The sequence below is a fragment of the Anopheles aquasalis genome, chromosome 3 (assembly GCF_943734665.1).
Source record: "Anopheles aquasalis chromosome 3, idAnoAquaMG_Q_19, whole genome shotgun sequence".
Taxonomy (NCBI): Eukaryota; Metazoa; Arthropoda; class Insecta; order Diptera; family Culicidae; genus Anopheles; species Anopheles aquasalis.
The window spans coordinates 64,633,549-64,646,048 of NC_064878.1; the positions used below are offsets into that span (position 1 = coordinate 64,633,549).

The 12,500-nt window shown below is 49.5% G+C and overlaps 3 protein-coding genes across 6 annotated transcripts in view; 1 reads left to right on the plus strand and 2 right to left on the minus strand.

Annotated features, from left to right (window-relative positions):
• LOC126575020 (tyrosine-protein phosphatase non-receptor type 61F) overlaps positions 1-6,512 on the minus strand; it is a 15,828-nt gene extending 9,316 nt beyond the window's left edge. For all 4 annotated transcript variants that reach the window (XM_050235500.1, XM_050235499.1, XM_050235498.1 and 1 more), the window contains exon 1: positions 5,318-6,512. In XM_050235500.1, coding sequence (XP_050091457.1) covers positions 5,318-5,473 — 156 coding nt within the window. In that variant the 5' untranslated portion in view covers positions 5,474-6,512. The remainder of the gene's footprint in view (positions 1-5,317) is intronic.
• Positions 6,513-6,633: 121 nt separating this feature from the next.
• Positions 6,634-9,001, plus strand: LOC126577009 (transmembrane protein 209). Its single transcript, XM_050238369.1, has 6 exons — positions 6,634-6,734; positions 6,803-7,456; positions 7,526-8,132; positions 8,209-8,442; positions 8,520-8,794; positions 8,868-9,001. Exons 1-5 carry the CDS (start codon positions 6,724-6,726, stop codon positions 8,646-8,648), a joined length of 1,635 nt encoding a protein of 544 aa, XP_050094326.1. The 5' UTR covers positions 6,634-6,723; the 3' UTR covers positions 8,649-8,794; positions 8,868-9,001.
• Positions 8,800-10,798, minus strand: LOC126577012 (tubulin polymerization-promoting protein homolog). The gene is made up of 4 exons (XM_050238370.1): positions 10,616-10,798; positions 10,212-10,521; positions 9,938-10,123; positions 8,800-9,871 (listed from the first exon to the last, which is right to left on the minus strand). Exons 1-4 carry the CDS (start codon positions 10,639-10,641, stop codon positions 9,689-9,691), a joined length of 705 nt encoding a protein of 234 aa, XP_050094327.1. The 5' UTR covers positions 10,642-10,798; the 3' UTR covers positions 8,800-9,688.
• Positions 10,799-12,500: the final 1,702 nt, after the last annotated feature.

Consider the following 12,500-nt stretch of genomic DNA (forward strand, 5'->3'; position numbering starts at 1 on the left):
ACAACCGTTTGCATAAGGCGGGTGGGAGGAATCGCGTGTCGCGGCATCGCTTTGAGCTAAATAAATCAGAATATCACCCTCTCCGGCCTTTCCTCCTTTCCCGCGAACATCAAAAGCTGCTTTCGGGAACATCATCTCACGCGGCGCGCCACAGCACAGCACAGTGTGATCGTCACCGAGAAACGCGTGCGAGATGTCCCGCCGGTGGGATTTTTACGCCTTTTCCCGGTACTACGGCGGTACCGGGGACGGGGACCATCATGTTGCACACACCGAACATCAGCTGACTCACGCGCGGTGTTGTGGTGGTGTGTTTGAGCAGCGCTGATTCGCAAAAGATTCGTGAAAATATCTCTTTGTCATCCAGCAACTATGATTCAAGCAAAACGTAAACGAAGCGCGAGGTGAAATGGCTCATCAACAACCGTGACTGACCTTGTCTGTCGTCCGTCGTCTACCTCTTTTTGTTTTACTCATGGACTCACATTTGGTTCTTTTTGGAAGCGATGATTGACACTCTTTTACAGGCAAATGTTTGATTTATCATTTCGATTAGAAAAGCATTAAAACAAGGTACAAGGTCTATCGAAGGAAGAAATATTTCTAGAAGTAACTGAAGAAAGCAGCAGGTGGTTTCCCAAGTAAATCATTTGTAACGGATTCTTGTTCTATGCTGAAACACCCGATTATGGGGTGGCATATCATTTCAATCCTTTACTTATTAATGTTAAGTTGAAATCCATGACTTCTCGTTGGAGCTAATCCCCATTCTGTGACGTTATCGACAATTTCATACCATGAATGTATGTCTGGGGCATTAAAAACCAAAAAAAAGAATATGGCGCGTTTTTAAGTTGAAAAATGAATGTCAAAAACTGCAATCACTATAGAGTTTGATATTTTAACTGAATTACAAAATTACTGAATTACAAATTAGTTCATTGTCGTAAAACCTCTTTGGGTTCAATTTAATGATTTGTTTTTTCGAATAAGCAGCATCATACCCTGGCTTTCTTACCGTAGGGCGTAAGGCACCGAAAAAGTGGGGCATATCAGCAGATTGCACGATGATCATTAACATTGTAAATACCATTTTCAGAGCAAAAAAAGGGGGGTTCTACCCCCACCATCAGATTCATCGAAATTTTGTTACGAACTGATTGAACCGTATTCCCACCCAAGATAGCTTCTGCGAACCAACTGCCAATGGGCAATTCATGGAGTCGCCATAAAAACCATGAAGGCGCAAAGAAGTCCCCGCGAGACGCACCACACCGGGACAGTGGGAGGAGGAGGAGGAGGATCTGTGCGTCACTCGGTTGTTGTTGGTCAACCTTCCTTCCTTCCTTGGAACTACAAACCCAATTCACAGATCCATCAACCACCGTCCCCCTCGGGCCCTCTCTCGCCGGAGAGTACTCTTCATACCTTTAACCAACAGCAGCAGAACACCGTTGCGTACACCGAGGGGGTTACTGTGGACTGGCCGGTTGAGAATCGATTTTTTTTTTCGCCCGCTCTTCTCTTCACTAATTTAATTATTTCTACGAATCCGCGAGAGTTCCAGGAACGAAGCAGCTGGTGCGTAGTCACCGAACAGAACACACACCAGAGTGCCGCTGTACCAGAACCAGACAGTAGCAGCAGTAGCAGCAGCAGCAGCATCAGCGGCCAAGGTTCTTCACTGTTTTACTAACCAAACAGAGCAGCGCACAGGCAGAGCACACAGCTCAGCGCCGATTATGTGCAGGTGGAGGAAGTTTGAAGGAAGCGAGGGCCAAGTGAAGAACACATCATCATCATCATCATCATCATGCCATGCTGGGGGGGTGCTGATGAAAAATCCGTCCAATTCCTCAATTACTGATCAACGCGCGAACTGCGACGACGACGGCGACCATTTGCCATGATCATGCTCATCATTTGCCATTTGTTAGTTGATTGTTTGTGGAAGCAACAACTCAAACACACAACGACGCCGCCGCCGCCGTCGTCGACAAGAACAACGATTGACCCCATTCTTATGGTCGTCGTTCTGGTGATAGTGATCGTCGATCGCGAATCGTGGATCGAGGAATATCAACATTCTCGCGGTTGTCGCACGCGCCACTGTGCTCCACTGTTTAATCGGTGCTTGGCGCACGGACACATACATGCACACGTGATCCGCGTATTTCCTGCTCTTCCCCCTCCCCCGCGCCATTCCCTTCCCATCACGTGCCTCCAGGGAAGGCCCTTCACATACCGCGAAGAGTCAAGGAAGTTCGCGACGTTCGCAGAGCGGACCTCGAGCTGTCGTAAAAATAAATCCTCGCGTACAACAAACACACCGGCACACGGCCCTTACGCGCTTCCGTAATTCCGTAGTGCTGGGTCACAATACTGAGAAGGCACAGTAAGTACCGACGACATGCTGCACTTCATCTGCGACCGATAACAGCAGGTATCGTACAGCGAGACAGCAGAGAACCAGCTTCCTCTTTTCGCGATCATGATCGCGGTGTGCGGTGGCTGGTGAATCCCCCCCCCCTTCCCCCAGGGAACAATAAATCGTTCTTTACCCCCTGGCCTGCTAATGAGAGAGTGCGCGCGAAGCATTCCGAGAATTCGATCGAAACGAAACGGCGAAAAAAAGGGTGTGATGATGATCGCAGCGAGCAATTTCTCTGAACCACCAGACATCACACCACCCATCGGACGATAGATACCACCACCAACGCCACCAGCTGCTCGCTGTTTTATCTGTCGGCATTTTTCGTCGGTCTGCTAGCATGAGCGATCAATGGTTAAGATGGGTGGGAATGGATAATGCTGCAGAGTCCTGCAGAGGCGGTGTACTACTACTGCACATTATTTTAACAAGGCCTTATCGCTCTGATGCATCTGCTGCGCGCAATTGGTTTTCATAAAACAAGAGCTTCTGAACAGAACTTTCGACCGAGACCAGCTGTAAAGAGAATGCCACTCACTTATAGCAACTGCTGTAAAGGCTTATATAAAATCTAAAAAAGGAAAAACATCCTTATAATCATCACAATGTAGATAAGGGAAACGATGAAATTGCAAAAAATCCAAGATATCATACATGGCATTAGCTACACTTGAGGTGAATTGCGATAATACAACCGAAGACTTGAGCATCAGTGCCTCGGCGGCCTACATAGATTTTTGCTCTCGAGCACTGCCAAAGTCCAACGCCTACTCTATCATTGAGATGACTTGAACTACTGCCAGGAGTGTGACCCAAGTAACCCGTTGACATGACTACTGGGCGGTCTCTGTCTGGCGGGCGTGTGCCTTTCTGTAAACAAAGTACAATCTGCCGGATGATCACGACACAACTATTTGATCAATTGCATATATGAATTCACTGCTGCCAGTGTTCTCCAGAATCGATTAGTTTAAGCTTCCGAGAATGCTAATCTTAACCAACGTGCCCGTAGTAGCCGAGAAACGTCTCCCTAGTAACAAAGTACTGAGAGCCTGCCGATGCAATGCGTCAATGCTGGTCCCGCACTTCATCCTTCTCCACAGGGGACAGCAGGTTTCGCACCGCGGGTTGGCTGATGTTGGCTACGTCCACATCTTGTCACACAAATCTGGTACGAATGTCAAATAAAATGGTTTATCATTTCCAGGAAACCAACATGATATCGAATGTCCTGGAACCCCCCGAGAGAGAGGTAGAGCGAACCGCAAAGCCGAACATACACGCGTTTGATGATAAAGCAATGACAGGACTGACGCGAAGTGTGGTGGTTCCGCGTGAAAGCTCACAACAGATTGGAGTGATTGGAGTCCGAATGTCGCTTGTGAATCGTCATTGATTAGTATTCATCATACGCCAGCTTTACCATGACTCGTCTGAATCGTGAATGTCGCGCGCAATGATAACTTGAAACATAAGATTGATTGATTACGCACGACGTGATAGTGCGCGTGGTTACGGGTATGATGAATACACACCACCTTGGCGAACGGAAGGCGGCTTATCTGTTAGACCTGTGCCACCTACAAAACGGAAACCTGTCGGCGGCGCTTGGAACACCGGATACTATGTTCTTATCAACTCTCTCACCCCAAACCCCATCGAGTGTCTTATCATATCAGGGTTTTTGTCAGTGTTTAGCTACCTTCGTTGCTGCTCCTATCCCGTCAGCGCGCGGACGTGCGGACGGGCGGGCAGGCGAGAGGAAAGTACAGGCACAACGAACAGGCAACCCTCCCACCCATCCGGTGGTGGCGCCAAACGCCTGGCACACGTTCGTGGAAAAGCCTCGTAAAATCCGCGAACCAAGCTACGCTTTTCCGGGACACTGGGCCCGGTGCCCCGGTTCGTGGTATTGCAAATAGCAATTCCACCATTTCACTCAAGGGGAGTGGTGGACGGTGGGTTGATAAGGACGCAGGGGCGATATGTTGCTAGCGAATTTTCCAAATTTCTGCTAACCGCCGGATAGTTAGATTACGAGATGATGTGCACTGTGGTCTGGTGCTGCTGCTGCTGGTGGTGTGTGCTCTGGACCGTGCACCGACCGTGCAGTGCAAGCGATATCGATCCGATCCTAGGCCACCACCGCCGCACATCGGGCTCGTCTATCCAGCGACAGCCTGGTGATCAAAGCAGCCGGCATCTCAAAACCGCAACCGCACACCCGGGGGTGGTGGTGAGCGTTGTGAAGCGATTTTTCTTTTCGATCGACCGACCGGCGACAGTGACTACGAGTGCGAGCCCTCACGGACCCTCGTCTCTCTCTTTTGAGAAGGGGAACCCGCGGCCACCACGACTGTTCGCCGCCGTATCGCACGGCAACCAAGCATGACCTAAGGCAACGGGGTATGTGAACTGTGTGTACGGTAAGCGGTACGACCCTTTCCGGGAAATGCCTATCTCGGCCACACGGCGAAAGGATTGGCCATTTGGATGCACATTGAATGAATTGAGCACCGGGGACCAGCAACCGGGGGAGCACGTAACATCAATTGCCTCCTTCGATGGCGCTGCTCCCCTCAATTGAAACCAGGTGATGCTCCAAACCCCGTGCCAAGCATGTCGTTTGTTGTGTACGGTCGTAATCGTAGTTCACATATCCACATGGGCAATGCATAACCTTCGACGGGACAGAGACACAGCGCAGAACGGAGAATGAGCATACAAAGAGAACGAAGCAAAGAAAGGTGAATGCAAAAAAAAAAACAACGATCGACCCTGAGCCGAAGCATAAAGAAGCGAGGAGGAGGAACTACGGGGACCACCTCCTCTCCTGTACCTTCCTCCTGGTGTGCCATTGCCGCCACCATCGCTACCTCTTCTTACCTGAAACACCATTGGCCAGCCATGCCGGGATTCAATTTCGTTGTACTCGACCTCAATGCTGCTTCCTCCAGCATTGTTGCCTCCACTGCCGCTGCCGCTGCCACTGCCACTACTGTTGCTGCTGCTGCTGTTGTTTGTCGTGTTGTTCGAGCTCATTGTGCAGCTGGCTGGTTTTCTTTGCCGGTTTTCCCGTCCCTCTCCTCTTTGCCTTCTTTATTCCACGACGCTACACGAGAGCGCGCTCGCGCGGATTCCTGTGGGGTTTTCCTCTGACCACTCGGATGCGCCTCTTCTACGCCGATTGGACTTCCCACCTGCTTCGGCCAGGCGGTGAAGGTGGGAAGCGGGGGTTGGGGGGGATTAACGTAACGTAAAATATCCTTGCTTGATTGCCCTTTAAACTCGGATACACAAACACACGCGCGCTTGCCCGCAGATTACGTCGCCAATTTCCGCGAGGGATTTCGCTTTGCCCAGCGGTTTGGGCCGATCAGAGCCTCCTGTGGTGGTTGTGCTGTGGCTACTGCGCCGAAGGTTTTAACATTCCAGCACGCCAGAGGCACAGATGACTTGCTCTAGATGACTTTTATGCTTTTGCTTGGTTGCGGAATTTAGTGGCAGCCTCCACCGTGCCACACACTTTGGGGGGGGGTGGGGGTTGTAAAATAGCACAGAACAGCACACTTTGATACCGCACCCACGCACACACACAGGCAGACACGGGCGCACGCTCTCGAGAAGACAATAAATGGTGTCGCGGACAGCAGCAGCACCACCGGAATGGAAACAAGAGAAAGAACACCACGACAACGGCGACACGAGACGGTGGGGTCAAACAACTCCGAGAGGTTTGTTGCGGTGGGGGGAGAGTGGGGCGCCAGCTACAAAAACCTGCCCCTTTTAATCGACCCGCCGCTGCTATTCCTTCCGTTCCGCCGCTCCGCGTACTTTCTTCTCTAGCGCACGCACAAACACACCCACACGCACGGTTTGCTAGCTTTTTTGCTTCATGCTGCTGGGTTCACGATGCACGACGAGGAGAAAGGAACCGAAAACCAAGAACACCACGGCACGCCACACGGGAAATCCGATCCGAGTGGGCAATTCACGAACGCTGCGCTGTCTGGATCGATGGTCAAGCCGCACTTTTCTGCCTCTGCGTCCGTGGAACACACTTTTTGTCGCCGCCGGGAAAAGGCACTGCGTGAGGCGAAAAAGGGGGGTAGTGCGGGAGAAAGAGAAGGAATATAAAAGGGCGAAAACGGGGCTGTCAAAGAACGGGCGAACGGGCGAAATTTTCGCCGTCTTTTTTTTCGCGCTTCTTCCTCGCCGCACGATCGGCGCCGAGAATTGTGCTTTTCTTTAGCATTTCTCTGTGAATATTCGCCAAAACTAACGATTTTAAGATGACTAGCAAGTGAGTAATGGACGCAGATTCCCTTTTCCGGTAACGCTGATTGAAAACCTTTCCCCCTTATCCCACAGCCCCGGATCGCCGGTACAGCAGCAACGCAGTCCGATCGTGAATCGGACGCTGGAGTTGAATTTGAACAAAAAACGATCCCGGGAATGTCTCCAGTGGGGCACGGTGAACGTGTTGCTGCTCTCGATGCTCCTGTTCGACATCTCCAACAAGTGTCCGTACGCGTTCTCGCACTGGTACTACGTGGAGTATGCGGCCGCCGCCATCCTCGGTAGCAGCATGCTGTACTACTATGGCCAGTACTTTTACTACCTCTTTAGCGCGGAACCGATCCGTGGTACCGAGCAGCAGCGCCGACTGCTAAAGTTCGATCCGACGGACAGTTCCTTTATCACAACACCACCGCAACCACAAAAGCCCATCAGCACCGACGGCACTCCGCTGAACGTATCCTCCACGATGCTCCGGGCGTTTGATAATTCTCCGGCTTCCGACTATGCGACAGCTCCTGTTCCACCGCGAAGCCGTATGTTTCTGCGGGGTGGATCACCGGTGCCGGAGATGCACAGACCACTGCCACACGATCGGAACAACTGTTCCTACCAAGCGTCTCCAAATGTGAGCTCCGGTTCGGTCAAATTTTCACCCGCCCTACGGAAACTCGTCCACCCGAATGCGGCCGTGGTCGATGCGAAGCAATTGGAATCGTTTCTGCAGTAAGTACCCTTTGGATGATTGCTTGGTTCCCCACTAACAAGCTGCTTCCCGTTCTACCTTCTCCACAGCGAAGTATCAGAAGATCGCAGCAACCGTTCAATTAAAGATCATGGGAACCTTTCCGATGGATTAATCAATACATCCGTCAACTGGAGCCGACTGCAAGATATGTCCCATCTGTTGCAAACCTCGCTCTACCAGCTGTCCTCATCTGGTACACCGAACAAACAACTTGCAAAGGAACACGAGGTGGGCTCGTACAACGCGTTCATCGATGGCAGTCCCGAGGGGCTGAAGAAGGTATCGACCACACAGCTATCGAACTACGTAGGCAACTTGCGTATGTGGATCTCACTCACAATTCTGCAGCGCATCGACGAGGAGATCAATCTGGCCGATCAGGCATTCAAGAACCGCGGCTTCGCAGACATACAGATCGGTGCGATCGGACTGGAGCGCCTGAAAAAGACGGCCGAGAACCAACAGCTCGTGACGCTCTACATACCACGGTTACCGCTGTTGATTCCCTTCCTGGAGATGTCCACCAACCAGGAGTATCTGGTGCAACGCATTAGAGACTTGTCCAAGGGAAGCTGCCTAGGCGATTACCGATGGAACTCTGGGGCCAGCTACAAGGGACTAGCATGGGATGAGCATTTACCGACAGATGCAGCGGTATGTCGGGGACTGTGGACATCAAATGCTTGGTTGCCCTTTTATAATCTTATCATTCTTCACTCCCTCGTTACAGATTATCTTCCATCTTTTCTGCACCTACCTCGACAGTCAGTTGCGCCCTCTGCCACAACCGGGTGGTCGCCCTTTCTACAACCGGTATGTGGTGGTTGGCGATAAAAAATCCTCCAAGGAAACGTTGGCGGAAGTGAACTCCAAGAACAAGGCAAAGTGTGCCATTCTTTGCACTAACCCGCTGAAACCAAAGTTTAATTTCGTTTCGGATGATAAAATTCACAGCTGCGCCTATGTAAGTCCTTTAATGTGGAGGCTTTAGCGTCAAGTTCGGGTAATAATCTTTCCTTTTCCATATCCCTCTTTTTGCAGGATCGAAATAACTTATTCTACGTCATCATTCAGTTTCTGATCTACATGAAAACTCACCACGAGAGCTCGCTCGAGGGCATCAATCTGGGGCGAAGTGGCATCAACATACTTTGCTGTATCGAAGACTAACGAGGATAGGGACCCCCGGTTACGTGCAAGTCGAGAGTGGCTCGATGAGCGAAATAAAATGTGTTCAACAAGTAGAGTATAAGTGAACGTACATGTGCACGGTGTGTCACGGTGTCATCACTCCGAACGAAGATCACGCACGAAAGGTACGTCTGTTTTCCGATTTTTTTTATGTCTTTATTAAATACTCAATGTATATGTATGTATATATATATATAGGTTCGAAGTAGTACGCGCAGTACGGTGACACCATTAAATATCGGTACAAAACTCGGAACTTCCCGTTCTGATCGGGTGCGGGCTATAGCTTAATCATTTGAATTATTCTCGAAAACAAAATCTCAAAGCTAAAGAAGCATTCTATCATGGTGTCCGCGCGACGAGAATCTTATCTTATAAAAAACGGAAAAAACGTCAGGTTGTACTTGTTAGAAGACGAATTTTCTTTAATGATCCACGGAAGGATGCTCTGTGGGGAAGAACATATGTGTTTGAATCGATTGATTGGTCTTATTAATGCCTGTGTACTTATTGATTCAAATTTAACATGCTTTACATAAAACGGGTTAAAATTTAACAATTTCATCAATGAAATGTACCAATTGTAAAACTATTTAAACATTTTCGTTTCATTTGATCAATGAAAGAGTAAGAAAAAAACGTTAACACAGAACCAGAACGTGTTCCCCTTGGCTCTGCCTCATGAGAATGGCTTGTACTTATCCTATAAAAACCAAAGGGACTAGACAAACGATGCGTCTTACATCAGCCGTCAGTACGTCAACATCCGAAACGAAGATAACATGATGACGAAGATCGAGTCATGGCGCAATCAAGTTCAAAACGGATCCCTAACGATGCAGCGATGCATGCAGCTTTCTACGGGTTTTTGATTATCTTCATTTAGGATTTGAACTTTAATCACGGCACGGAAAAAACGGGCGCTTACAGTGTAGTACCTAGCATGGGGTAACTCGCTTCTCGCCTCGCAATGCTTTCAAATGGCTACCACCAGCAGCAGTAGAGCAACAATCCGATGTTTAGTGAGTTTTATCATAGGTATTCTTGTGGCCATATCCCGAAACGTAACCGGACTGGTCAACCATATCCTTGCGACCCGCTATACCCTTACCCTTGCCACTATCATCGAACCGTTGCTTGTGCGAGCCGGTGTACTTGGAAGTGTCCGTAAGGCGTGCAACTGTTTCGGCTGCCTTGCCGGGCTGTAAAGAAGCAAAACGTTTTCATTAACACCATTTGTGCTGCACTCGCCACTATTCCTCCCCTACCGTTGCATTATGCACTCCCGGTGCACCGCAGTTGGCCATTTTGCTTTTGATTTCCTCCAGCTCCACCTTCTTGGTTTTCGCCAGATCGTCCAGGAATTTGCTGTAATCTTCGAAAGTGAGCTTCATCGATTTGAGCTTCTTGAAGTGGATGCCCGTATCGGTGGTCGTTATCTTTTTATCGATAACCTATCGTGGGGAAGAAATGGAGCCAAGGAGATGGAGAGGGTGTATTGTCATCCCAGAGATCGTTTTCTCGCGGGTTCTCGTGCGTTACCTTGGCCTGCTTCATCCATTTATCACTCTGCGACAGCGTCAAGTGCTTGCCGTCCGATTTTGTGTCACCGAACTTGGAGAACGCCTTGAACTGCTCCTTGAACGCGGCACTGGAAGCTGCCGGACTGGGCTTTGCTGTTCCATTGGTTCCTGCGCTAGCACTGCCTGGTTCCGGTGTTTTTGGTGCCGCAGCTTCTGCCGTTTTGGTGGATTCCTTCGGTTCTAGTGCCATTTCCGCTACCTCGACGCTCACGTTATCGACGACGTCACTACCGTTGGCTTGATTCGTATCGGCCATCTCGATGTGCGATCTGTAGGAAAGGAACGAAGAGCTTGGAGTTTAATAAACATTTACATCACGTACAAAGTATCGAAATGGCCCCTTTTTGCTTCTCGCAAACCAACCGATGAACCGCTACGTGTGTATACATCTTATCGCTGGGAGGGTGTGATGCTGGGCAGAATTCGAGAGCAGTAAAGAAGTGTTTATTCTCGGACGGTCGATGGATAAATGTGGCTGATGCTTCAATTCGTCACTTATTTTGCGCCTCGCCAAGAGTGTGAGAAGGAACAGTTCGTTAGCACACTCAGCGTCGCGAGTCACCGAGGAGAATGATTACAGAGCTAAGAGCAATGGGCGATTCTACCGCCTCTGTTGGTTCACACAATTACAAACGATAAATACGCGACGATCGGAAGCATTCGGGACGTGTGTATACGATGAGTAAGAGGAATTTGATTTCCACTTTCAACTCGACTCGTTAGTGACGACATGCTGGAACTGAACTGACATGTGGTGTAGCTGGAGCAAAATTTGAAAAACAAGCACCTACAGGCGAAAGTTGAGACAATTTGGATTGTTCGCTAGATAAAATTTATGTTCTTTGTACTTCTTTCAAATAACCAGAACATATCTTATAAACGAGACACTTCGAAAGATCGAAAACAAAACTGAAGCACAGTCTACTTCGCTAACAAGCATTTGGCGCAACAACCATATCGCGGGTTGCTATCCCACATGGCGCCGTGTAACCGGAAATGTTGCAAACCAAGGTATACGTGATCGGAAACAGTGTAAAACATTGGATTCTCGCACCATAATTGCCTCACCTCCGTATCGACGCCAGGTGGCCGCATACCAGGCACACTGACCAAAATCATATTTATGAAGCCGATCGGTAAACATCTTATGGGCACACTGTGGCCACTTTACTCAACCCCTGCTGGTCAGTGCGCTTAGGTACGTGTCGTGTTGGACATAATGGAAATCGATCTCTATACTAGCGGCAATCAATTAGCATCAACAACTACTGTTTCTGATGTACTCCCTGGGGTGCAGTGTGCGTGACCATGTGGAGCATCCCCGATCATCGTCCAAGCTGCTGGGGTGCTACTAATCGTGTCTATTTGAGGAACCAATTTGACGGTGTACCAACACTCCCATGAGGGTTTTGCGCGCCAGTTACAATGGGGGCACGTTGCCTCATTGGTCTTATCGTCTATATTCGTCGAGTTTCCAGCTCATTGACGTTCGGTGTAGTAGGGCGCAGGATGAATTCACGGCGACCAGTCCTATGGCCGCACTATGGCAATCGTTTGTCGCCCATCGGTTAGTTGGTGCCCTTGGCTTATCTTTCAAGCAAAATTTAATGGAAGCCGACATGAACTCATCGCCCCATCGTCCAGTGCTGGGGTCTAGCACTTGTACGCTAAAAAGTGGCTCAACCTACACAGAATTATGTGCCAGAAAAGAGAGAAAGAGAGGGCGATGAAGCGAAAAAATTAAATATGTACACACAAGCGCGACAAGCCGGCTTGGCCGCCAGTTTCCCGCTATGATGGATGCGCTCGACAATAGCACAATGTTTACTACTTTATTACATCATCACCCTCGGCTAGTTCGGCCGACCCTGTAGCCGCTGTTCAAGTGTAGTATGCATGCTGTTGTGTGCCTCTGTTTAACAACGCACAGAGCTCAGAGCACTCCAACAACAGCTGATGATGCTGTGTTGCAGAAGGGGAGGGGTTGCAGCTAACGATATTTTATTCCAAGCGCCTCCACCACCTTCCAGCCTGCCACGTGGTGCGCGCCGTTCTTTCCCGTATGGCGGACACGTTTTCGGTCAGTCACCAAAACAAACAGCATAAATTTAGATATTACTTCATTCGCAAATGGACGCGTGCGTCGGTGCGTTGTGGACTGGTGGGATCACTACAAACCCTCGAAACTCGCTAACCTCAGCGAGGCGAACGAGTCGGGAACGCAATTCATTCAAGAAGATAACATTCC

What these genes read in the sequence shown, in the direction of transcription:
- LOC126577012 (XM_050238370.1), bottom strand. Translation starts at nt 10,641, where the DNA reads ATGTATACACACGTAGCGGTTCATCG. An exon ending in AATGGATGAAGCAGGCCAAG is followed by an intron (nt 10,124 to 10,211) that starts GTAACGCACGAG and finishes TCCCCACGATAG; the next exon opens with GTTATCGATAAAAAGATAAC. An exon ending in CGGGAGTGCATAATGCAACG is followed by an intron (nt 9,872 to 9,937) that starts GTAGGGGAGGAA and finishes GCTTCTTTACAG; the next exon opens with CCCGGCAAGGCAGCCGAAAC.
- LOC126577009 (XM_050238369.1), top strand. An exon ending in CAATTGGAATCGTTTCTGCA is followed by an intron (nt 7,457 to 7,525) that starts GTAAGTACCCTT and finishes CCTTCTCCACAG; the next exon opens with CGAAGTATCAGAAGATCGCA. An exon ending in AAATTCACAGCTGCGCCTAT is followed by an intron (nt 8,443 to 8,519) that starts GTAAGTCCTTTA and finishes CTCTTTTTGCAG; the next exon opens with GATCGAAATAACTTATTCTA.